We start from the raw sequence: 26,004 nt of genomic DNA on the forward strand, positions 1-26,004 counted from the left end.
AGTACACCTGGAAATTACTTCCTTAGCAGTGGTGGAGGGGAAGCAACATGTTAAAAAAAGGAAAGAAAGAGAAAAAGGAAAAGAAAGAGACAAGGGGAAAGAAAATGGAAAAGGAACAGAAAAAGGAAAAGAAAGAGAAAAAAAACCAACTCCTGGGGAATTTTCGGCAGCGCCCTGCCAGGCTGATGCTGCGGGAAGGGCGCTGGTGCTGCTGCACCGAATCCCTCCCCGCTTGCAAGAGGCGGCTGCGCGTGTTCGCCTCTCCCAAGCGTGTCCGCACACTCTCGCCGCCGTGGGCTGCGTGCGTGTGGACCTGTAACTTGCTCGTGGGCCCGTGTGCCCAGGCAGAAGGCGAAGGCGCGATGGAAGTGGTTACACATTCCTGCCTTTCTGCCGCTCTTCCAACCTTTATTGCATGATGATGCATCTAATTTTTAATTTGTAAATACAAGGCTGAATTCCCTCTAGCACCACTTGCTTTCATAAAGCTTCTGAGCAGTTTGCTGTCTTGAATAAATTTGGCTTTGGAGGGGGGTCAGGGGGATTTGAACCACCGCATTCTTGCGGGGTTTGCGAAGATTCACATGGTAACCGGCGGTGAGCATTGTTCGGGTTATCTGAATAAGCACCAGCCATGTGAGTTTTAACATGATCGCCCAGGGCAATGGAGAGCGCGAGGAGAAAACCAAAAGGACTGCACCGCTCTCCCCTTCGCCTTCGGAAAGCGCGGCCGGGGAGGAGGAGGAGGAGGAGGAAGGAGAGGACACCGCCGGGCCGATGGAGATGGCTTCTCCAGGCGCTTTTTCTTTTCTTATTTTTCTTTTTATTTTTTTTTTTGTTTTGGAGCCAGTGTCCTCTTTCCCTCCCGCTCATTTGTCCTGCTATCTCCCTCATCATCTACTGCTCCTGCTTTTCATTGTTTACCTTCTTAATGAGGGAGGCGGGGAAGGCTGGGGCTTGACTGACAGCGACAAGCCCTTACGGTCTTGCTGGAGAGCCGGAGGCTGCGGGGCGGCCCCGGGGGGCAGCGGCGGGCCGGGCCGGGCCGGGCCGGGGGCTCCGCCGGGCCGGGGAGCGGCGTCAAAAAAAAAAATCCCTTTGGGAACAGCGAGGCGGCCCCGTCCTCCCCTGGCTGCCAGCGCCGGGGGTGAAGGGGCCCCGCGATCTTATGTAGCAAGTGTATTTTTACTTCAAAGGGGAAAATGCTAATTAACTAATACCTGCTTTTAAAGTTACTGCGAAGCATATGGTGCCCAGTGTGAGATTCCTCCAGCTGCTAAGAGCCAGCGAGGAATTAGCAAAGAAGAGCCGGGGTGCAGGGAAGCGGGCTTTCCTCCTAGGAGGGGAAACTTGGTAAATGTCGGTGCCCGTCCAGGAAACAGTCGTGGAAAAAAAAACCCACCAAACCAAACTAAAAAACAACCCCAAACGAGCCCAAATTTCTCCGCTGAGCTCCCCCGAGCTAGGTGGGCAGGGAGGCAAAACGCCGACGGGCTGCGCTTGTCCCCGCGGTAGCTCCCGCTGGGGAGAGCAGCCGTGCTCCGCGGGCCGAGGCGCAGCGAGCCGGGCCGGGCCGGGCCGGGATGGGATGGGATGCGCCGGGCCGGGATGTGTCGGGATGGGATGTGCCGGGCCAGGACGCGCCGGGCTCCCCGCCGCAGCGGCCACGGGTCCCGGCGCGGCTGGCTGCGCCCCGGCGGTGGCGGCCGCGGCGTCTGAGCGCTGTTTTGTTTCGGTTTTCTCTCGCAGACTGGCAGAAGACCGAGGCGCAGAAGAGGCGAGAGCAGCTTTTGCTGGACGAACTCGTTATTCTCGTTAACAAACGGGACGCGCTGGTCAGGGACCTGGACGCCCAGGAGAAGCAGTGAGTCGGGAGAAGGGGTGGGGGTCCCCCCGCCACGGCCCCCACGTAAAGTTTGGGCCAAGTCCGCGGGAGCCGTGGCGGAGGTCGGCGCGGCTCCCGCGGAGGTGAGCGGGACGGGCGCGCATCTCGCGCAGCCCCTCACCGCGCCTCTCGTCGCCTCTTTCCGCAGGGCCGAGGAGGAGGACGAGCATTTGGAGAGGACCCTCGAGCAAAACAAAGGCAAGATGGCCAAGAAGGAAGAGAAGTGCGTACTCCAATGAGCGGCCTTCCCACAGCGGTGGCGAAATCGCAGTGTGGCTCTTTCTTACGTTTTTAAAATGCCGACATGAGACTGGAAAAACAAACACACACACACAAAAAAAACGTTTTGAAAAAGAAAAAAATAATTAAACTTTTTTCCATTTTCTTAGGCCAGATATAGGCTGCGCCGGGCCCCACTCCGTTGTCTTTTGGTTTCCATTCAAGCGAATTCGCGTTGTACCATGGTTTCCTTGTGGGCTCAGCTCTCCTGCTGAAAGGGTTTGAAATGAAGTCGCCGAGACCCCAGGCATGTGGGTGATGCCGGAGATGTGCGGAAGGAGCAGAACAAATAAAAGTCTGTCCTGGTTTCTGTAGCTGGAGGAGGGCTGAGTTTTGAAATAAATACGTTTTTGTCGTAATAGGATTAGAGAGGGGGATATAGGAAAAAAAATAATTCACTGGGAATGGTTTCATCTAGTCCTGCCATATGTAATACTTAATAAGCTACCTACATTTTGTAGTTAGGTCAGATCCACCCCAGTTATTATTAAAAATGTGCTGTATTTACCAGTGTTTTATTTCAGCAGTTTTACATTTCCCCGGGAGCAGAGCTGAGCTGAGCTGCCCCGCGTTACTCGGGGGGGGGGGGGGTGGGGGGGGGAAGGGGGGTTCTCCCCCAGGGTTAGAGCAAAGCCCGGGGAGCGGCTGCGAGCGGGGCGGCCCGGGGCAGCGCGGTGCTGCCCACCTGCGTGCCCCTGCGGACCCGGGCCCGGGCCGCGCCGCCGCTCCGTGTTATTTATTGAGGCCGGGCCGCGTACCCCTGTCCTGTCCCGTCCCGTCCCCCCGATGCCCCGCCACCCCGCCCCGTCCGTGTGTCCCCACGCGTGTCCCGCGCTCGCATTGTCCCTTCGTGGAGCTCGTCTCGTTTATTTATTACAATACGGAGTCATATATAAAATTTTCAATAAAAGCCGAATCTTTCTTACCGTAACCGCCGCTTTCCTCTTTACCTGGGAAAACTCCCTCCATCGCTCCCTTCCTCCCTCCTCCCTCCCTCCGCCGGCCGGGGAGGGGGCCCAGGGGCCGGGAAGGGCCCGACCCCGCGGGGGGCAGAGGGGCTCCGCCGCTGCGGCCGCCGCCGCTTCGCCAACGCAACGAAAGCCACCAGAGAGAAAAGTTTTTCGTTTGTTTTTAATAAAACCCAACTCGGGGAAGGAGAGATAAAACTTTTCCTGCGGAGCCGATGACGGCCGGCGCGGGGGATGCGCGGCCAAAGCTCCGCTGCGGCCGCGGGCGCGCCAGGAACGCTGCTGCGGGGAGCTGAATGGACGAGGGGACCGCAGGGAGCCCAGACCTCGCGGGGACGTGACTGCCGTCCCAGGAGGGACACCCCCACATCCCCTATCGCCGGCGGCTCTGGGCGCAACTGCGATCCGCTCCCGCTCCCACCAAAAATTAAACAAAACAAAACAAAGCAAAAAGCCCCGTGGAGAAGGGAAATGCCCGGCCTTGCGGGAGTGGCCGCCGGTGCCCGCGGGCCGAGCCGGCCCGGGGTCGGGGGGTTGGAGACTGCCCCGGTGCCCGCCGGTGGTTTTGGCGCGGTGGAAGTTGCGGAGGATGCCCCGAGCGCCCAGCCGCCGGGAGTGCAGGAGCGGCGGCCGCCGTGCCCTTCTGCCTTCTCCCAAATACAGGGGCTGGGCGAGGGGATCCGGGGGGGAGACACGCTTCGAGGGCTCCGCGGCTGCGGAGAGGAGCGGAGGCTCGGGAGGGAAGAGGGCGGTAGAGCCCGCGGCGCAGCCTGTCCGGCCGGGCGCCAAAACCGGCTGAGCCCCGAAGGCTGGGGCTGTCCCTGGGGTCGAGGGGGGAGCCGCGGGTACAGGCGGGCATCGCCCCCTCTCCCCGATGGAGCTAGTGCGTCCCTGTCTTTTAAAAAGTAACTCGGCCGCTGTGCTGCGGGTAAAAAAAAAGAAGAGTGTGCTCCCCCCTTCCGCACTCCGGCCCGGGAACCGGCAGCAAGAGCCCCCCCGCCCCGTGGCCGGTCCGAGCTGCCCCCCCTGCACTTGCCCTTCGTTCCATTCCCCGCCGCCGGGGCTGGGGGCACGCTCAACCCAGCCCTCTGCCCTTCCGTAGCCCCCGCCCGGCAGCCGACCTTACCTGGGCGCAGCGCGGAGGGCGCAGGCTCCGTCCGGCGGGGGGGATAGGGGGGCTCGGAGGGGACCGGGACCGTCACCCCGGGGGGCGGCGAGCCCGGCGCCCGCCCTGCCCGCAGCCCCCGGCCGAGCCTGCGGGGAGGCGCCCGCAATTGGGGATTGGGCAACTGCAGTGGTTGCGTGGGGGGGGGTGGGGGGCACAGTTACACACACACCGCCCCCCCCCCACCCCCCCCCACCCCCGGTGTCGGGGAGACACCCGCGGGGGAGCGGCTGCTGCCCTCCAGGACCGGGGATGCGCCGGCGGGCGAAGTGATGGGAAGGCGGCGCCGAGGGGAGCGCAGACGGGCCCGGGAACTGCCCTGGCGGGACCGGGGCAAAACGGGGGGGGGGGCGCTTGGGGACGGGAGGGGGGAGAATTGCCCCCCCCAAACCCTTTCTCCTCCCTGCTCCTCCTCACTTCGCTTTTTGTGAATGGGCCGCGGCGCCTTTGTTGCGGGGAGAAGTGCCCGTGTCGCTGACTTTTGCGAGCGAGCGGAGGAGCTTGTAGACCTCTTTTTCTCTTCCCCCTCCCTCGGCCCAACGTCTCTCTCCCGCACGGATTAGACGGTTCCCTCCTCGCCTGGGAAAAAGAGGGAAAGGAAGAGAAAAAAAAGGAGGGGGGGGGGGGAACCGCGCTTTGGTCGGGGCCGGCGGGCAGCGCCTTTGAACATTAGCTCGCTTTCAGCTCCAACTGCAATTAGAGGGAGTTGATTTGGGGAGACCAACAAAAGCCGCGCACCGAAACCCTCGTTAGAGGTCCGGGGCTGCTCCGCCGCCTGCGCGGCTGCAGCGCCCCGCTCCGCGCCCCGAGCCGGCTCCGCTCTGCTCCGCTTTCACCTCCGCTGCGGGTAACGAGTCTGGCTGCGCGGAGCTGCGCGGAGCGGCGGGTCCCGTTGTACCTCCCGCCCCTCTCCGAGCCGCCCCCGCCCGCTCGCCCCCCGCGGCGCTGAGCAGCCCCTGAATTCAGGACGCGCGGGGAAAGGTGCGGCCGCTGCTTTTGTATTATTATTTTAAAGCACAAACTTTAGGCGAGCCTCCAGACACCTGGGGGGGTGGGGCAGGACCCTGCTCCCCCCCCGTTCCCACACCTCCTCCCCCTCCAGGAGCGTCCTCCGCGGCGGCGCAGGCGGCGGCCGAAACTTTTCCGCCGTGCCCTCGGACGGCGGGGGCACAGAGCAGCGCAGGGGGTTTGCCGGCGGAGCGAGCAGTGCTACGCGGGCGCGGAGCGGTGTCCCTCAGCACAACTTCTCTAACAATTCCCACCCCTCCCCCCCCCGCCCCCCCCCGCACCTCCTCCATTCCTTCGGCGGAGGTTGCGCGGGGTCCTGCGCGCCCATCCCCCGACTCCCACGGACAGCGCTCCGCCGCACCGCCGGGGCCGGGCCGGGCGCGTCGGCAGCGGGTGCGCGGGGCAGCGCGGAGAGGCGCGGAACAGCGCGGGGCGGGGGGGGTGGGGGGGCGCGGAGGGAGCCGGCGCCCTGCGCTGCCATTGCCCGGGCGGCTGTCAGTCAGGAGGGGAGCGGCCGGGGATTGGCGCTGGGCTGGTTACGCAGATGCTTTGCGCGCACATACAAGGCTAGGGCCGGGGGTAGGTGATCAATCCTCATCAGGGCCGCGGCTCCATCGCCCCGACAGCGCGGGCCGCCGGCAAGGTAACGCGGGGCGCCCCAGCAAGTTGGGGGTGCGCGGCTCGGCTTCGGGCATCGTGTCCCCCCGGCACCCCCCTCCCCCCCCCTCCAGCCCTCCTCCCCCCACCCCGCCTCTCACCTGCCTGACCCCCCCACGCCCGCCCCCTCCGCGCCCCCCGCCCGCTCCGCCCTGCGCGCAGCCCCCGCCGAAGCCGTCGCTCCGCAGGTGGCCGCGCAGGTGAGGCGGGTGGGGGCGGCGGGCACCGCGCTCCCCGACGGCGCGGGCGGGCGTCGGCGGGACGGAGCGGGCCCGCGGCGCCCGCACCCGGACTGCGTGCCTGCGTGTGCGGACGGTGGGCACGGACGGTACGGGACTTCCCCGGGCTTTTCCTCTTTATCTCTTTTTCTTTCCCTCTACTTCCCGCTTTCCCCCCTCTCGCCGCCCGGGACGGTCCCGCTCCGCCGCGCTCCCCGGCAAAGTTATGCAACGCCGGGTCGCGGCGCTGCCGCCCGGCCCGCCGGGGGGGTGCCCCTCACCCCAGCCCAAAACTTACCGCCCCGCGGGCCGGGATGCCCGCGATGCGGCCGGGGGGCGTGGGGGTGTCCCGGTCTCGGCATCGGGGGCCGCCCTCGGGGCTCGGCGGGGCCGCCCGGGGTCTCTCCGCCCCTTCCTCCCGTCCGCGTTTATCTGCTGCTTTTTGCCACCGAGCCCGGCCGCTGCCTCCCGATCCGGCGGCCGAGAGGTCCCGCGTGTGTCCCCTGGCTCTGCCGGAGCCCCCCGGCCCCGGGCCGGTCCCCGCCGCCGTCCGGGCTGGGCTCTCGGCAGCCGCTCGCCCGGGTGCCTGTGCTCTCCCTTTTCCTTTTTCCCTTTTTAACTCTTATCCATTTCTAATTAAAACGTCCCCGTCTGCTCGCTTTTAAATTAATTATACTTCCCTCCTCTGGTACCTCCTTTTGATTCCTAATCCAATTATCTTTTTAAATAATTGCTTTATCTCTCCCCATCGCCGGGCACTGTTGCCTCTCGGCGCCTGCACGCAACTCGCCTTCGTTCGAAACAAAATAATAATAACAACAACAGTATTATTAATAATAAATATTATTTACAACCGAAGGCCCCCGTGCCGGGGTACCCGCGGCCGCACATCCCTCGGGGCGCCCCTCGGCAGGACTCGGGGCGACCGGACCCCAGTAACCCGCCTCTCTCCGCTCTCTCCCCAGGCGCTCCGGCCTCGCGTCTGCGCGGGCAAGAAACCTGCCTTTTTGTTTCCCGATCCTCGTTGTTGTTTTAATTATTTTTATTTCCCTTTTTTTTTTTTCCCTTCGCCCCCCAGACCCCCTCGCCTGCGATCGCTGGAGGACGCCGCGGCGGTGCCGGCGGGACGGAACGAAACGAACTCCTTTTACACCGATTCAGCGCTGAGTTTTTTAGTTGTCGTTGGCTTTTTAATTTTTGCCTCTCGTTTGAGGCTTTTTCGGAGGGGTTGTTTTATTGGGGATTTTTTTTTTTTTAATCCTTTCCCCCCCTTCCCACCCCTTACTTTAGAGATTTTTTTTTTTTTTAATTTTTAATTTTCTACGGAACGTTGGAGGAAACCTGCCCAGCTTTTAGCATGATGTCTTACCTTAAACAGCCCCCTTACGGCATGAACGGGCTGGGGCTGACAGGCCCCACCATGGACCTGCTGCATCCCTCCGTGGGGTACCCGGGTGAGTGCCCCGCACCGCGGCCCTCTCCCCATCCCTGTCATCGCCCACACACGTCCCGGCTTGTGCCTGCCCCGGGGCGAGTGGAGGGGGAAAAAACTCCACCCCGGGCGAGTTTGGATGAGCCCATGGGGCTGTACAGTTTGGGGTGGGCTGTGGGATCGGTGCCCCTGTGTGCCCACACCCTTGGCTGGGGAGAACAAGGTGGGGAATGTCCCCAGGGATTCTTTGTTCCCGCGGGGATTTTTAAGGAGAAAAAAGCTTAAAAAAAGCAAAATTTTGATGCAACGAAATCTCTCTGTTGCTTCTGCTGGGGCCAGGCCTGCCCCTTCCCCAGCCCTGCGCCGCTCGCCCTGCCTGCAGCAGGACAGGGTCTGGCCCCAGCGGGCAGTGCCTGATTGCCGTGGGGCTGGGGCGTGTGGGGAGCACTGCTGCTCTTTGGGGTCAGTGGGGAGGGGGGTGTGCTTCTGAGGCCCTTGCCCCAGGGGTGCTGGGGGTCCCGCCGTGCCGGGGGAGGGTGCGGGAGGTGCGTGGGGACCCAACGTGAACGGCGTGGTGGTGCTCGCCCCCAGCCACCCCACGGAAGCAGCGGCGGGAGCGCACCACCTTCACCCGCTCGCAGCTGGACGTGCTGGAGGCACTCTTTGCCAAGACCCGCTACCCCGACATCTTCATGCGGGAGGAGGTCGCCCTGAAGATCAACCTGCCCGAATCCCGAGTCCAGGTACTGAACCCCTGTAGGGGGATTCCATGCTGTCACGGCTTTTGGCGGTGGATGCGGGGGCACCCTGGCTTGGCTGGTGCGATTCAGACCCGGCTCTCTGTCCACACTCATCCCCATTTCCTTGTGACTGGGATGCACATGAGCTCCCAGCCACTTGTCCCACCTTGGGGACGTCCCAGCAAAGATGGGGGGGGGGTTGGTGGTATTTTACTCTTTTATCCATTTTTTATTAATTAGATTTTTATTAATGTATTTCTGTCCACTTACACCTGCCTGAGGGTATAGCAGCCCCGCTGCTTCCCAGGGTGCTCCCTCTGGCACCGTGTTCCCAGCTGATGATGGCCAGTGGAGTGGGATATATGGACAGCACCCCACTCACAATCCATCCCCTAAAACCGCATTTTGTCACCACACTGGGGACATGCACAAGCTGGGACACCCCAGAAACTCAGCCTTTGGCATCCTCAGTTGGGGTGGGATGCGGGGTGGCCCAGGTGCCAGATGGGGCAGGCTTTTTTTATTTCTTTGGGGTGTGGGGGCGTGCGGTGCTAATGGCCGGGCGTGGGTGCTGGGAGAACAGGTGCTCGGGCGAGGTAGGCTGGGCGCTCCCAGGTGAGGAGGGATGCCGGGGCGAGTGGGGTGCTCAGCGGGTGCTCCGTGTGCCCCGTCGCTTACCGTCCAACACCCCGTTTTCTCGCTCCAGGTCTGGTTCAAGAACCGCCGTGCCAAGTGCCGGCAGCAGCAGCAGAGCGGCGGAGGGGCCAAGAGCCGTCCGGCCAAGAAGAAATCCTCGCCAGCTCGTGAGAGCTCAGGTTCGGAGAGCAGCGGGCAGTTCACGCCACCGGCAGCGGCCTCCAGCTCAGCTTCCTCTTCCTCCTCCAGTTCAACCTCCTCGGCCCCAGCGGGTGCCCCAGCATCTCTCAGCACCCCGGCATCATCCATCTGGAGCCCAGCTTCTATCTCTCCTGGCACAGCAGGGGTGACGGTGCCCGAGCCACTGCCGCCGGCCGCCGCGTCCTGTATGCAACGGGCTGGCCCCGCCGCCGCTGCCGCATCCGCCAGCTACCCCGTCTCCTACGGCCAAGGTGGGGGGTACGGGCAGGGTTACCCTGCTCCGCCCTCGTCATCCTATTTCGGGGGTGTGGATTGCAGCTCCTACCTGGCGCCCATGCACTCCCACCACCATCCCCACCAGCTGAGCCCCATGGGGCCCTCCTCGGTGCCTGGCCACCACCACCACCACCCGCTGAGCCAGAGCTCGGGCCACCACCACCACCATCACCATCACCACCACCATCAGGGTTACGGCGGCACCGGGCTGCCCTTCAACTCCTCCGACTGCCTGGACTACAAGGAGCCTGCGGCTGCTGCTGCCTCCTGGAAGCTCAACTTCAACTCCCCCGACTGCCTCGACTACAAAGACCAGGCGTCCTGGCGCTTCCAGGTCTTGTGAGGGGCTGAGCACTGTCCGCCTTGAAGCTGACACAGACCAATCCTCCCCCCCCCGCCCCACCCGGGGTCTCCCCGCTGCCTCTTGGGCAGGACTTTGGCTCCGGCTTTTCCTCCTCCTCTTCCTCCCCTCCCTCTTTGTTAGCAGTGGCGATGCCCCAGGGGGGTCCTGCCACCCCTGTCTCTACTGACTGATATTTATTTGCTTCCTTTACCCCTCCAGCAGGTTTATTATAATTATTATTTTTTTAAACACAACAGAAGAGGAGTTTAAAAAAATAAAAAGCTAAGTGTCTACCCTGCTGCCCCCTGGGCAGAGGCGCAGGCTACCTCCTGCGCTGCCGGTGCCCCCCGTTCACCTTCATGCAGGGACCCTCACCCCACCCAGGTGCCAGAGTCCCCGGCTCGCCGGTCCCGTACAGCCTCTTGCCGCTGGGAGTGGTGGGAACGATGTAAATAACTAGGTCCGTTCCAGTGACCGTGATTATTTTTAGTTGATGCTGTTGGGTTGGCATTTATCTAGAGTCTAACACAGAACTTAAAAGGAAACCAAACCACCTTCTTAATTTTCTTGCCTAAAAATGATTTTTTCCCTGTTTTGCATCCTCCGTCCATCCTCAAGGGCTCCGTGCGTGTTCGACCATGCTATTGCGGGGCTGGGGCCAGGGCAGTGGGGTGGGGGGGGCAGCAGCCCAGGGGGGGTACCCAGAAGGGAGAAAAGGGCTGCCCAGCTGATCCACCACCTACAGACCAAAAAACTCAAAACTTTTGGAAAAAATACTTTAAAAAAATAATAAAAAGGAAAGAAAAACAGAAAAAAAAAGTTTTGGTTTATTTTTTTGGGGGGAGGGGTGCCGGGGAAAGCAGCTCTGCTTTGGGCTTGGCCGGGGAGGGGAAGACTTTCCAGGGGTGTGTATTTTGGTTTGGATATTTTTAAAATTTTTTTACTAGCCCCTTCTGTTGGTTGGTGCGTTTTTACAGGTCGGGGCTGCAGCTCTGTGCACCCTGCTGCCTTCCCACCCCCCCCAGGCTGGTGCTTTCCGGCAGCTTTGACACGAAAGGGGGAGCGGGACTCTGCACGTGTGATTTTGGGTTTGTTTTTTTTTTTGATCCAGTAACCCCACACTTATCCTTTCAACTGTAAGGTAACCCCCTCCTCCTTCCTTTCCACCCCCCAATAAAATCCAAACAAATAACCACGGTGGTGTCCTGTCCTCCTTCCTCCCCCAGCCCTCCCCGGCTTCCCGGTGGAGTGAGACGCTGGGAAAGGCTTCCCGGGGGGTCCCAGCAGGATGAGGAGGGATGTGATGAGTTTACAAGTGCTCTGGAGGTGGGAACGACCTGCTGCTGCCTCTGTGGATGTGGGCTGGAGACCTGCTTTTATGTTAATTGATGCCGCTAATTGGTTACTGATTTATTGCTGCACCACGGTGTTAGCGGGACCCGCGGGATGCGCGAACGCTGGCTAAAACCAGCAAACCCCCACCCGGTGGGGCAGCCCCACAAACTTCGGTACCCACAGGCAGGCCCGGCTTGGGCAGGGGGATGCAGACCCACCCAGCCGTACAGCGACACAGACAGACCTCCGCCCCCTGTGCAGGCAGGTGCACAGAGGGATGCTCAGTGCTCACGCTGCCAGCCCCGGCTCCCAGTGTTTCCCTCCGCAGCTGCTGCCAGCTGTGATCGAGCTGGGGAAGGTGGGGGGAGGAATTATTTCTCATGATAATCCCCTTCTCTTTCCCTTGCCGCCTTCCTCCCCGCCCTTCCCAACAGTTGCTGGATGCTGCCCTGTGGTGCTGAGGCAGTTCCCACTCCTGCCGCGCCTGGGCAGAAAGGACCACCAGTGCTGCTGCTGCCCTGCTTGTGGCTGTGATGCAGGGGTGAGGGGGCACCCCCAAATTCCCACACTCTTCTCCATCGCAGCTGGGATCTCCAGGGCCATCTGCTCCATCCCTGCTGTCCCTGGGCACCCCTGGGCAATGAGGACCATGGAGGGGGGGGGCTGTGAGTGAGAGGTGGCAAGGCACCGACCGTGCTCTGCATGGTGACTTTGGGGAGGGTTCACACCCCCTCTCCTCAGCATCCCAGTGGGGTGCAACTGGGGCTGGTGATGTGCTGCTGCAGCTGCAGGGAAAATGGCTGGGGCAGGAAAAGCAGTGGGGTCAGCCCCAGGTGCCACAAGCCTCTGCAGCCTTCTAGGGGCCACAGCCACAGTGGGGCCCTGAGACAGAAGGTGGCCGATGGCCTCTAGCCCCCACATGCCATGGTGTCAGGGAGGGGACAGATGCAGCCAAGGTGATTTTAGGGGATTTTTTTTTTTCTTTGACCGGCGTTTTTTCCATGTTGTCTCCTTCAGTGCATTTTTTTAAATACACACACACACACACCCCCACACACACCCCCACACCCCATTTTTAAGGATTTTTTTAATATATATATATATCTTTACATATAAAATAATCATTCTTTTCTCCAGGCAGTAGCAAGGCACTCATCACACCAAGAGGTGGCTGTACCGTCAGTTTGAGGGAGGACCATGTGTGCTGGGGCTGGTTACCACCAGCTTACGCATTCCCAAGCCCTTCTTTGAAAGGGGAAAAAAAGGTTATCGCAGCCCTCCTGGAGCTGTAACAGAAAGCAATCTGTGCTGGACAAGAGGGGCACTGAAGCGAGCACCTGAGAGACAAGAGCCTGCATGTATATACTGAAGAGGGGTTTCATCATCTTTAAATAAAATTTACGCACATTTCACCTTCCTTAAACGATGTGGTACCTAGGGAGGGTTTAGCCGTGCACTTGGCAGTAAGTTTACAGTTGGACCCAATGATCTTAAAGGCCTTTTCCAGCCCGATGAGTCTATCACTCTATAAAAATGGCATTTAACTGTAACTTGGTAAATCAGCATTGCTGAGGGAGATGTGTATGGGAGGGAAGACGATTTTGCTCCCTTCTTTTCTGTGACGTGTTCTAAACCTCTTCATCTACCGCCCGATAGTGCAGCTTGGGTCCAGGATCTGGCTTTGGGTCTCCAAGGTGTACTCACATCCTTTAGGGGAATCCCACCCGCCCCCTGCCCCCCAAGGTCAGGCACCCAGTGGCTCCTGGCACCACAGCCCAGTGGCTTCTTCAGAATCCACAACACCACAGTTTGGGCTGTGGGCATCTTCCAGAACCACTTGTGCAAACCTAGAGCAGGACAGCAGGGCCGGTCCCTGAGCCTGGCTGGCGGTGGGGCCTGGGTCACACCAAACAATGGCTTTGCCCTAAACGGCTCACCGCATTTTTGTTGTTGTTGTTGCAGTTTTCCCAGCCCTGGAGTTTCTTTGAAGGTCGATGAGCACAACTAGAGTGGGAATAGCTGGTTTGCTGGGAAACAGCTAAAACGGCATGGGTTTTTTTACGGCGTGGTGACTAACAACTGCAACGCCTTGCCGGCACGCCAAGCGCGGTCAGGACCCATCCTCCCTCCTCCTCCCATGGGTCCGTGCCAGCAAGGCAGACGAGACGTGACCTGCACCTATTGGTGGGTGAGTGTGGGACAGGTTTGGGGGGGGTCCTTAGCAACCTGCCATTTCATACCCCCATTGCTGGGGCTTGGGCAGCAGGGCCAACTTCTTCCACTGCAGCTCCAACTGGCGCTGCTGCCCTGAGCATGAGCCTTGGCAGGCGAAGCGGCACACCGCGGCCATGCCACTAGCTACGTGGTGCCCAGCGCCAGGATCTGGAGCTGGCGGGATCGCAGGGGTTTTTTTTTGGGGAGCTCAGTTGTGAAACAGCTGCCTGGGTGTCTCGGTGCCTCACGCCTCAAGCAAGAAGGCTACTATTAGGTTTGTGTTCAGTTTTGGGGATTTTTTAAATGGCTTTTGCTGCCCGTGGCCCAGTGGCTGCTGCCGCAGTGCCAGGACACTAGGTTATCTGGCACAGGTCTGGTGAAGCAGCCGGCAGCTGCCTCCACCCGCACATCTCTGCTCTCAAGGCATGTGCTGCTTTCCTTCCTGCAAGTCATGGGCCAGGACCTGGCGGGGGAAAAGAGGGGCGGAGAGGGGGATGCTGCCCAGCTTGGGCTACTGTTGGGATGTTATGCTTGATGCTTTACAACCTGAAATAATTCACAATCTGTTTGCTATTATCGGAGTGTTTGGTCCAAGTAGAGTCCCGCTTGGAAAGCTTTGCTTTTAGACCCCCCATGAGTGGTATGGAGCCACGAGAGGTGAAGATGTGAATGTCCTGAGCAGTCCCTGGCCACGCAGCAGTGAGGAGAGCTTGGGCAGGGTTGGTGCTGGTGACAGCCCGTTTGGGTGCAGGGCATTGTTTGGGGATGCAGGGTGCTAGGGCCGAGCATGAATTCAATTATTTAAAAATGGTAAGTTAAGTTTCAGGAGACGTACACACTAATACAACTTATTACAGTTATTTTGTAGACAGCCTTTCTTGGCAGGGCACAAAGAAAGCAGATGACTATGGCTGAATAAGGAGCCATCGCACCTGCCCATTTGTGGTTTTCCCTCTGCTGACCTCTGCGTTAGCCACTCACTGCTAATTCACGCGCTTTGAGTAGCAACTAATGCACATTAAAAAAAAACCTCACATCAGTTCAAAACCTGTTTTGAATTTGTCCATTAAAAAAAAAAAAAACAACCCCAAAAACTCAAACAAAAAAACCCTGCCAGTGTAACTCCCAGCCGAGAGGAACCTGCTGTATGGGCGAGCGCTTCTTTCATGTTGTGTGGGTGAGCACAAAAAGCTGTGGGGAAGGAGGAGGGTGAAAAATGGTCAGAGGGCTGAAGCGTAAAGGAAAGCATATGCCCATTTCCAGTTAAATCCCTATTCAACACTTTTTTTCTTTTTCTTTTCTTTTTTTTTTTTTTTTCTTTTTTCTCCAGGACAGACAGGACTTTCCCCCAGAAAGCCCGAGAGGATTTTTTTATTTTTTATTGAAAAACTGTGATTTTAGGAACGGCATTCTGGATCTTATGTACATTTCTAGTATCACTTCCTGTATATTTTTAAGCTGAAATCCTCTTAGCATGCAAAGTAAATAGATTATGATATACCGAAGGATTAAGAATCACTGTCTGGTGTCAGATTAATCCCTCATATAGACCATCACTTGTACTGACAGAAATATGGCTGCAATTCAGCAAAATAGCTGTACGGAGAAGCAACGCACCGCAGCATCTTGTGCAGAACAAGCGCGCAATCGCTGCGGTCCGTCGTTGCGCCGCGTGTGTTTCAGAAATGAAATGTACATCTATAGGACATTAAAGGCATGCTCCCCTCCAAGTGCCACGCGAAGCACAGCCATTATAGGCACGGCTCTGCATGGGGAGGCGATGCAGCATCCTGCTCTGTTTCAAAGCTCTTTTTTATTAATTTTTCCCTGTTGAGTGTACAAAAAAAACCCACCACCCCTCCATGTTGCTGGTGGTTCACTCTCTTCAAACTGCAAAGCAAAAAAAACAAGACTCCTTCGAATATAGTCATGGAAAGGCACCAATTCAGATAAAGTGCTGGAATCGACCGGGAGTTTTTCCGATGCAATGAAAATCACCCATCGCACAGCAGAAATTCAGCCAGATTTTGGGACTGGCTGACAGTGAGCACAAATGTTTTATTTGGATAAACACAGATTTTTTTGTTAGTGGACTACTTCTGGTGGATTGCGGTTTTCTTGTTTTGTTGTGTTGGTTTTGGGGTTTTTTTTTACCACTACACACTGTCTTTTATTTTCAGGCCATTCGTCATACACATTCGTTCACTGTACAAAACTGATTTCAAGTAGCTCACCAGCTTTGGGTTGCAACCACCCAGTGCCCCCCAAAAGATCGACCGTAACACACGTAAGTGCCTACAGTAGAGCACAAAAACCAGCATCCATACACGCTGCAGCCGATCAAACGGTTGGAAGAAAGACCTGAGACGATGCTCGACCCTCTCTTCACAAAAAAACTTAAGAGGGCTGAAACAGGTCCCTTTACCTTCTCAGTGCATTTTCTCTTCGTGGTTAGAGGCGGCAGATTAAAATCTGGACTCCAATGGAATGATGTTTAAGAGGCTCCGCGTCTTTTTTTCAAGGCAAAATAATGGTTATTCAACTAAGATGATATATCTAGATATGAAAATTGAGAGCATTCTTCGAAAAATGCTGCCGACTGTGAAAGGCTGCTCTTTCACAGAGGTATCCTGAGTGAAGATTTTATCTGCTGGTATCTCAATAGGACGGTTTTCAGAGCCTTAAGTGGAAATTCAAATCTGCTTCCAAGAGAAGATTGTTAAAATATATAATACACAGAGAATTACAGACTTTCCCCTGAGAAGTTTATGGATTTGTCCAGTAACTATCCCCCTCCTCCAAATTTTTCAGTGTTGTTTGTCCAATGGGGATCTGCATTGTGTCTTTGAATGACACAGTGAAAAATGTCACCAAGTTGCCCTCTGTAAGCCAACACGGGGCAGGTTGTGCACAGACACGTTTGTGCTAATCCAGAAATAATTTTGGAGGGTTTTGGGCTGCACTTTTTGTAAACCTGGTGCTTCATCCTCACTGAACGACTTTCTGTGAACCTCACCACCTCAGTGAGCTTTCCCCTTCTTTGCTCCGGCAGCGAAGGGGGGTCCCATGCTCAGTCACACCAGCCCGAAGTGAACGACTTTGAGGGACCCGCTGTCTCCGGTCTCCTGTGGCAAGGGGGAAAGACAGGCAGGATCAGCAGGGACGTGTAACGAGGAATGGAAACTCTGCATGGTTATTGGAAACACTGTCCCAACCCAGGGGAGAAAAATAAAGACAATTTCAGACTCTGTCCCACTTTGGGCTGGGAATGGAGGATGCAGCCCCAAAGTGGTGGAGACCGCCTCGCTGTGCAAGGTAAAGCACTTCTCCCTTTCTAAGCCTTTTTGAACCCCCCTTTCCCTGCTGCTCTTGGGGAGAACCAGGGGCTGCAGCTCCCTGTGGACACGGGATTGTGATGCAAGGGGTGAAGAGGTGAGGTCTCACCTGTCTTTGAGCCCCCGTTCCTGCCCCTCTCGATCCCTGGAAGCTGGCTGGCAAAAGCGATGCTGTAGATTTTTGTTACCTTTTAATTAGAATGTACTGTGAACATGGGAAGGCTGTGTTAACACTGGCCAGTAGTGAGATGGGTTTCCAAAGGTACATGAGGATGGCATTTTGCATTCCCCATGCAGTGCAGATCCATGATTTAAGCACAGTCCCCTTTCTGCACTCAGTGCCTGCGCAGGGTGGAAACCCCAGCATTCTGGTTTTGCAAAGGATAGGACGATGGAGCCTGGTGTCTGCCCCAAATAGAGGTTATTTCTTAACATAGGCTAATGTGCCTGTAAAACACATGGAATACTCTGTCTTGGAAAGTGACGTGGTCTACTGAGTCATTGCTTGCTTTTGAATTACAGATGAGAAGCCAGCACTTCACCATGCAAAGAAAAAAACCCTAGCTATGGAGCTGGAAACAAAGGGAAACGTGTGTTTGTCCAGTCTGGGAGGGAAGACACGCTGGCTAGTGTGTGTGGTGGGGGGTCTCTGCCTGGGGAGGTGGCTGCCAGAGCAGTGTCTGTCTGTGGGAACACTGGCCAGGGTGGCCAGGATTCAGGTGAGGGACTCCCTGCTCTCTGAATTCAGGAATGAGGGGAAAAAAACTAATAATGCTCCCAAGACTTGCAGCTTCATAAGGAACCTTTACCAGAGCAGCAGCTCCATCTCATGGCATGTGCATTTCACCACAGAAATAAAGATCATCCTCCAAAACGGCATTCCTGCGTACAGCCTCCCTACCTCAGCATGGAGGGAGCAGCAACAGTGCCACAGCTCCAAACAAGCACTGTATGGACACCAAGTTTTGTTTCCAGCCCAGCACTTCCCTTAAAGGGAGATGATGGGAGGTGGCCCTGCCACAATATGATGCTCTGTTAACTCCAGGAAGATGACAAAAAAGTGTCCCTGGTGTCCCATCTGGAGCAGTGTCTGGGTGATTCCAGCACTGAAGCCTGAAGCTCAGCTTCACCACAGAAACTACTACTTAGGAGGTTAGTTGTCTTTGCAGACCTCATGGGGTGGCTCTACGTTTGTCGTGTTTGGGGTGGCTGCAAGCTTTCTGTGGGCTCTCTTTGTTCCCTGAATGGCATTTGTTGGGGGCTCAAAAAAAAAAAAAAAGGATTATTTTTGTGTTGGGTAGCTGCAGCAATAAAGCCTTGAGGAGCATCAGCTGCTGAAGGTAAGAGGTAGCTCTTTTTTTCTCCTAGAGCTGGGTCAGTGCCTGACATAGAGGGGTTTCTGCTGGTGCTTGGTCTGGGGGCCAAAGGAATAGTTGGGAAGGTGAATGCAGGATGGAGAAAAAAACCAAAACACAATCACATCATGTTTATCATTCAAGTTCAAGGTTGTTTGGGGAGGTCCCTGTTGTTCAAGGCTCAGGGTCCCGAGTGCATCAAATAGGTATCTGACCTGGGTTTAATGACTCGTGCCTCTGTCTGGGGACATGTTAACAAGAACCCAGCACTGCAGATGTACCTAGCTGCTTTTGGTTTTAAAATACTTTTTATAACAAACAAACAAACAAACCTATTTGCAAATGTCTCTGGTCACACTAAAAAGAGACTCTGCAGTGTCGCGTGGGAAGCCTGTGATGTGGCATCAAGCTTGTAGAGGTGTTTAACGTTAATCAAAGGCTGAAGAGTGATAATGACTGGAACCCTCTTCTGGCATCTGCATCTTTTCTGATGTACCACCCCAGCAATAAAAGAAGCTGTAATAATTTGATGAGTTGATTTTCACAGCCCAGGAAGAGGGCTGTCCAGGAACAGGGGAAGCCAGCATTGCAGCGCTGCTGCCTATGGTAATGCGCAGCTAGTCATCCAGAGCAGGAAAACATGAATATCCTGACAGGAGAGAGCATCCACTTGTGCCCTGGAGAGTTCAGATCGTGGGGCTTTGCATCGTAATGATGTGGTCCCGCTCCAGCAGGCGAAGGGAGGAGCGGTACGGGAAGGCACACCCTGTAATTGAAAAGCCACTAAGCCATCTGGGACCTGCAGGGATAGCAGGATGGAGGCAGTGGTTTGCTTGGTCTCCCCAGGTCTCAGGTAGAATGGAGGATCCCTTTAGTCTCCTGGAGCAGGAAATATGGAGTAACCTCTTCCCCGCACTGCCGTGTCACCTCCAGGAGGCTATGCTTATTCTCCTGGAGATTATTCTCAAGGGCATGATGAAGGTGAGAAGGGACAAGAGTGGGAGAGAAAAGAATAAATGAAGGAGCCGTGAGGCATGATTTTAAATGCCTGTTTTATCAGGCAGAAACTGCCCAATCCCAGGCTGCAGGAATGGCTACATGGAAGGACATGCCTGTTGTCAGGATCTATCGGTACTGCTCCCTTTCGCTGGAAATGCTTTGTTTCCCTTGGCTAGCATCATACAAATCCTGTCTAGCTGATAGGCATTTAGCTGGGTGACAATATATTAAACCAACCATTTGGTGGCCACAGGGCACTGTTAGCTTCAGCATCTCAAGCTACTGTAAATGAGATCAGTCTCCAGCCCAGAAAAGACAGAGCAGTTGATACTCACATTCTTCAAAGAGTCAAATTTGCAATGAGGTTGGTCACCAGGTTGTTTGGAAGGTTGGTTTTCCTTATCTCAGGCTGGCTGCTGCTAAATGGAGACTTTGAATCAACCTACATAGTTTCCTCAAGATTATAAAATCCCAGAATAATGCAGGCCAGGAGGGACCTTTGGAGATCACCTTGCAAGAGTACGCTGGGTCTCAAGCAGCATGGCCCTTGAGGCTACCCAATCCCATCTCCAGCCTTTCCTGGAAGGCAGGGCTGGACATGAACCCACCAAGTATTGCAGATGGGATGCTCACTTCTCAGTTGTGTAAAGAGCTGTACCCAACTGAGCCATGCACAGGGCAAGAAAAACTGCAGCATATCCTGGCTCCTCCGACAACTACCTATGCCATCCCTACCTTCGTACCCAGCAATAGGATCCTCTGGTCCCAAACCAGCTTGGCAAAGCCACCTGCTCTGCATCTGTCCTACCTGGGAGCGGAGATCACCATGGCAGTTGTCACCCATCATCATCAAAGTGCTGCAGCAGGGACACACATGTCCTGTGCTAGCACAAAGCCATCAGCACTGCTGGGGGGACACAAGTACCCCCCACAGTAGCACAGTCTTGCCTCTGAGCCACCTCTTGCGTGCTGTAGGGCTTTCGTCTAGAAAGCAAGTCTTGTTCAACTGCTTGAGCAGTTTGGCTGTGTGACAGCCAACTGCCCTGGCAGGTGACTGGGAACATTTTGTTGCATGATCTTTACAGTTTCAGGGAGGAGAAGCTTCCTCATAGCTGAGAGCGGCAGCAAGCGAAGATGACACGCGTTACGATGCACCTACAATGACAGGGTCTGTGTTGGTTATGTCCACAACTGAGGCCTTTGTGGCCATTCGCGCTGGGGACAGCTTCTGGAACCAGCCTTTTGCCAACAAACCGGTGAAGCAGGGCAAAGAAAGTCCTCCATCTCGCAGCTGCAGAGATCCTGCTGCAGAATTGACTGCACAAGAAGGGCTGGGTTTTGGGTGTGCTCCCCTTGTGTGGCACCGAGCCCGGTATTGTCAGGGCTCCCTCTGAAGCAATGTGCAGGAAGTGGTGGTGGAGGGATGCCAGACTTGGGGGAGCAGGAGGGTGAAAGCGGGACCTCGGGGACCATCTGTCCATCAAATGCTGGCACCGAGGCAGTGGGGCTGGTGGTGGTGTCTGGGTGTAAAGCTGATGCTGATGGTGAGTTTGGGTTGGATTTGGAATGGGTCGAACAAAAGCCAGAGGTCAATCCAGTTAGAAAGGAGCTGCTCTGATTTGGTGGGTGCTGGTTCCTGCATTGGGAACCAATTGCTGCAAGACTTCTAAATTTCCACACGGCATTAAAAGTCCAGACAGAATGGTGTTGGACACGTATTCTCAGAAGTGCAAAGTTAGTGTTGCGTGGATGGCTTTTCTACTCCAAAAAAAACTGTGGTGCACAACAGCCCCCCTCTTACCCAGCAAGTTGTTTCATGCTGCAGCCCAAGCACTTGTCATGTCTCCCTTCCCTTGGTCCTGTGAGAAGCAGAGCAGCTCAGCAGGATGGGGTTGCTCCATCTCCCTCAGCGAAGTGTGGTGGAATCAGACCACCTTCTCAGAGGTCATGCTTTGACCCCCCAGAAGTGACCTCTCAGTTGTAGTAACTTTTTGGAACCAAAGGATGCTTTAACAACGATGTGATGGCAAAGTTTTGTTCTTCATATCACTCCCATTATATAGAGTTTGTGCTCATGGATTTTATTGTGACAGTCCAGAGCTTTCAAATTAACTTCCCAGTTTATTAATTCAGTCACTTAGGTGGAGGCAAGGAGCATCTTACATGGAGCTAAGGGAAGGAGCAGTGAGCTGCTGGATAACCCACCTGCAAACGCAGGAATCCCACCAGTGTCTCCAGGCTGTCACCGCTACTGTATTCCACTTTACTCTGTAACCTGAGGCCACCAAAACCATCAGAAGGTCACTGTGGACATCCTCTGAGTACAGCAATTTCCCACCAGCGTGACTCCAGCACGGCAGGCTCCGTCACCAGCTCCCCAGCCTTTCCCCATCCTCCACCCAGTGAGAATGCGCAGGGGCCCACGGGAGGCTGCAGAGGTGGGGCTGGCGTGTGTTGTTCTCCAGCACTTCGGGACTGGTAGAACAGCTCTTAGAGCACGATTTTACTTGGCACGGGCTGGTTTTGTAATGAAAGAAATAAATAAGTGCCATCCTGATCTGCTGGGAGGTTGAAGAGTTTCCTTTTTTTTTTTTAAAATGATCTGCTTGTACTGAGGCCAAACACTGAATAGTTTGGCCTCAAAAATAAAAATTTCAACCAGAACTATATCTGGGAGGAGGCTAAAATACAAACACTCCTGTGCCTTCATCCATGCTGGCATGGATTTATTTTGTTTTGTTTTGTTTTATGTTATTTTGTTTTATTTTACGCCACTTTATGTTACTCCTTTGAAGCAGAAATGAAGGAGTGTGCTGGTGCCGCATGCTGCTGACTCATCAGCTCTGGAGACAGGATCACCTTACGTATGTGTGCTACATACACCCCCACTGACACCCAACCACCTGGGGCACCAAGGCAGGCTGGGAGGCAATGTTCCCATGGGACACAGAGGGTGGCTGAAGGATTTGGGGGACTGGGTTGGGTCTCCCTGTCCATGTGGAGGTCTCCTCCTCTCTTGCCCCAGTGAGCTTCCAGAGGCTGGAAGTGCGTGAGCACCCAAGCCGTCACGGGAGGAGGAGGAAGACATAGGACTGGGGGCTGGAGGGGGAGTGGGGGAGTGCCGGTCCACCTTTTTTGGCAGCACCTTGCAGTTAAATCAGCTTAAAGTGATCATGAAACCATAGGGTAGTATTTCACTCCTCTTTACTGTGGGTCTTGCTCTTGAAAGTGCCAATACAAGCGCCAGCTAGCTTGTGTAAGATGAACGTGGATGGAGGACAATAAGTCTTTTCTTAGGACCTATCCAAAAGACACTGGATAATAATAATTTTCGACTTCTATGCGCTGCACTAAATTCAAAGTGGCAAACGAAGCCCTGCTGCAGCAGTGTGGTATAGGAGCATTTCTACGAATTTCAGTGAGAGCCCTGCAGGCAGACAGCTTGCAGGGACAGGCTTGGGGAGTTTCAGGAAGCTGCAAAATAGAGTAAATAATAATAATCAGAAATAAAAAAATAAATCAGAAATGCGTTACCTGCTCTGTAGGAACTGCTCTCAAATTTCCTTCAAAAAAAAAAAAAAAGAGAAGAAAAGAAAAAAAAAAATCACCATGTTATTTACATTCCGTTGAACTCACTGAAAAACCCCAACAAACAAGGGTATGGTATTAGGTAACTCTTTCTTTTTTTTTGTGATAGGACACGGCTATTTTATATCCTGTTATTCAATGGATGAATTAAAATATTTAATATATTGTGTATGCAAGTCTATACATGTAGGATACGTATATTCCTTCAAATGATACACCAAGTTAAAGCAACTGTGATTTTTGTGGCTAGGTCAGTGTGGAGACATGAGACCAGCGTTAGATCGGGGTTCCGACATCGTCCCGACTGGGTGGGAGGCTGTTGCAGGAGTGGGATGCACGTGGGTGCAGCACACCTCTCTGCCTGCATCGGGGTAGCTGTGGGGTGGTGGAGCTCAGCGTGGGCTGCCTGCCCAAGCGCTCATCTTGCATCTCGGGAGGGTTTTGCTGTCAGGTTGCTGCTGGAGGTGCTTAAGGATGAGGCTTCGTGTTACAGCTTGAGCTGAATTAACAGCTGCCAACATCAAAAAGAAGTCCTGCTGCAGGCAATGTGCTTCTGCCCCTCGCTTGGTGCGGTCTGTGGTGTCCTCCCAACCCCAGGCAATGCAGTTTGGTTCAGGGGATGGACAGAAGCCCACGAGAAAGAAAACAAAATAAGTGTTGTTTTGCTTGGGTTAACATGCCGATGGCCCCCGGTGTGATCCCGTGAATGTGGGCGGAAGCAGGCGGTGAGGGGGAAGCAGGATCTTCCCAGTTCAATGGTGGCAAGCTGCTAGTTCAGCTTCACAGCGCTGAGGGTGCACACCCATAGCCGGCTTGTTTGAAACGATCTGTTTCAGTCGTGGCTATAGGAACTGCAGTTACACCTTGACTTCCCGTGTCAGTGCACCTGAGTGTACGTAGGCTCAGTTCCTATGTACCTGTCAGTATAGTGATGGGACACCCGGACAAGGCAAAAGATAACAATCCTTGTCTCACCCCTTGTGCAAATACTCATACATACCCCTGCCTGGCTGACTTCACAGGACAGCTCTTTAACCATAACTTTCTCATCCCAGGCTACTCCTCTGTTATAGCACTGCACTGCTTTGAACATGCTGTGATGGAGATACCAAAAGCTGCTGCAGCCACGTCTGTGTAGCCCAAACCCCCCTGCAGAAGCAGCGTGAAATGCTGCTTCACAGGCCACATAATTGGTGAAGCTCTGCTGCTGCAGGACCTGGAGCACCAAACACGAGAGCAACAGCAGCTAAAACTAAAGAACACTTTGCCCATCTCTGTTGAATTGTGAACAGCACTGCAAGCTAAGGAGATTCATGCAATCAGACGATTTGTTCTACGTCATGAGAGCCAGCAGCCGAGTTCTCATACCTCTCCCTGCTAAGTATACATAAAGCAAGATCATGCTGCAATGACTGCCTTATTTCTCTTCCCAGATGCAAGCTCTCTTCCGAGATACCAGTCACCATTATTTCTAGCTTCATCTCCTCATCCACAGGAACTCTTTCACTTACCTTCCTGGCTGCTGGAGAAGGGTCTCTCCATCGGGAAGGTGGTGGGGCCATCTGCTCCAGGCTTACACTGGGTGTCCTCTGCCTGTCTGTGGCTGATGGGTCTTCGAAAACAAAATAGAAGTGGTGGGAGGGGAGAGAGAAAGGGCTGAAGAGTTGGGGAAGCGACACTGCACAGCAAAGCAAAGCTGTTTCATTTGTTTTGTATCTTTTCAAGTACAGAGCAGCCTGTGTAATTCCCTGGCTACAAACTGTAGCTCTTTTTTATCAGATGCCAGTACGTTTGTTGACTGAGTGTCACCAGGATCACTCATTTGGCCGTGCAGTTGCTCCAGCACTCTCCTGTCATTCAAAGATGTGGCGTAAAGCTAGTGTTTTCTGGAGTAATTAAAGTTTTGTTAAGCAGGACGGGCTGGCACTGTGCTTTTGTTAAGCAGCACACATAGCAGGTGCCTGGCACCATGGCAGCCGTGCACAGAGGTGGTCAGGCTGATGCTCACAGGGGAAGATGTCAGACCCAAAAGGCAGCACTGATTTTCTGCTATTTTTTGCAGCTGAACCCTGTCCCAACAGCACTTCCATCACTGAAATCCAAATTGAGAAGGAGGTGCAGGAAGGAAAATGTGTTATGGAAAATGCAGATGGTTTGGTTGTGGGTTTTTTTGGTTTTGCTAGTCTCGGTTTCTTCACTCATCATTAATCTCTGCTTATGTAGGCGTGTGGAAAAGCAATCCATTCCCAAGGCAGTGGAACTGGAAATTTGGAGGTTATCTTGTGCTATCTTGGCTTGCCGACTCGCCGCTCATCCTCCCCCTGTCCACAAATCGCCAAGTGTCCAGTGAAGTCCAAGGGAGCATTGCCTTAGGCAAGAATGAGTCAAACAGAGAAAATAAACTAAACCTCTCAAGCCAGGCCAACCAAGAACCCTTTCGGGAGATTCTCCTCACTTGGATGGCTTTTACTCCTCCACGGATCCATGTTTGACTCAAGTAGTGTTGATTGTGAGGGTAGTATCGTTGGGAGAATGAAAACGTGAACGCTTCTGTGCAGCACCCAATTTGTTAACTGCCACAGTGTGAAGTCTCACTCAGCTTTGATAATACAAAGAATACATTCCAGGCATAAAAAGAGCTTTATTACTGATGAGAACATAAATAATTGAAGAAAAAGCTCAGAGTTTCCCTCTGCCTTTGTCTTCACGCTACCAGTTGGACAACAACTATGCAAGCAGCTGGGCATCTGTAAAGCAACTCTCTTCATCAGCTTTCCTGAGACATTTTTAAGCTGTGGTAATGCAACTCTCCCCATCACACTAAGCTCTATTGGTTTAGCAAAAGAAACTAATAAACTTCGTCGGAGACCAGATTATGGCGGTTGAAAAAATGGAGGGATTCTTCTGCTCTTCAACCCCATTATCGCCTCCATAGTGTCTTGATCAGCTTTCTTACACACAGCCTCGGATTCTGCCCAGACCCGCAAATTGCTTTTTTGGCTGCCAAATTGCCAAAACCCTTCTATTTTTATGTTTTAAAAGAGCTTAAACCCCTCCATCCTCTTTGGATGCGTCTTTAAAATTGACCAGTACTGTGAGGATTTCATGTATATCCAAAGGCTTAGAAGATGTTACTTCTACCGAGCTTCTAGTTTTACAGTCAACAGACATGAAAAGCCCAGCGGGGATAAAAGGAACTTAACCAGTTCTGTCTAATGCATATAAATCTACCTAAGAGCTCAAGGCACTGGAAGTACTCAATGCACAACGTTTATCTGAGTCTAAGATACAGAAATGGGTCTTCAGCCCACATGCCACATGTCCTATTTTGATGCCAAGTTAATATGAATTAAGAGACTGAGATGAATAA

The 26,004-nt window shown here is 54.6% G+C and overlaps 3 protein-coding genes across 3 annotated transcripts in view; 2 read left to right on the forward strand and 1 right to left on the reverse strand.

The window, feature by feature from the left end:
- The window catches only part of EHBP1 (EH domain binding protein 1), a gene marked incomplete at its 5' end in the record, with an annotated part of 222,802 nt that extends 220,042 nt beyond the window's left edge, over positions 1–2,760 (forward strand). The window contains 2 exons of the mRNA XM_084262567.1: positions 1,750–1,864; positions 2,034–2,760. Coding sequence (XP_084118693.1) covers positions 1,750–1,864; positions 2,034–2,124 — 206 coding nt within the window. The 3' untranslated portion in view covers positions 2,125–2,760. The remainder of the gene's footprint in view (positions 1–1,749; positions 1,865–2,033) is intronic.
- A 4,777-nt stretch (positions 2,761–7,537) lies between these two features.
- OTX1 (orthodenticle homeobox 1) lies at positions 7,538–9,808 on the forward strand (the record flags this gene model as incomplete). Its single annotated transcript, XM_084261274.1, has 3 exons — positions 7,538–7,634; positions 8,204–8,355; positions 9,059–9,808. The coding sequence occupies 3 exons, from the start codon at positions 7,538–7,540 to the stop codon at positions 9,806–9,808; spliced, it is 999 nt and encodes a 332-aa protein (XP_084117400.1).
- Positions 9,809–22,856: 13,048 nt separating this feature from the next.
- The window catches only part of WDPCP (WD repeat containing planar cell polarity effector), a gene marked incomplete at both ends in the record, with an annotated part of 99,543 nt that continues 96,395 nt past the window's right edge, over positions 22,857–26,004 (reverse strand). The window contains 6 exon segments of the mRNA XM_084261670.1: positions 22,857–22,880; positions 22,884–22,910; positions 22,914–22,975; positions 22,978–23,026; positions 23,030–23,220; positions 24,146–24,246. Of these exon segments, the coding sequence (XP_084117796.1) occupies positions 22,857–22,880; positions 22,884–22,910; positions 22,914–22,975; positions 22,978–23,026; positions 23,030–23,220; positions 24,146–24,246 (454 nt within the window).

The sequence above is a fragment of the Gallinula chloropus genome (genome assembly GCF_964237585.1).
Source record: "Gallinula chloropus genome assembly, chromosome: 3".
Classification (NCBI taxonomy): Eukaryota; Metazoa; Chordata; class Aves; order Gruiformes; family Rallidae; genus Gallinula; species Gallinula chloropus.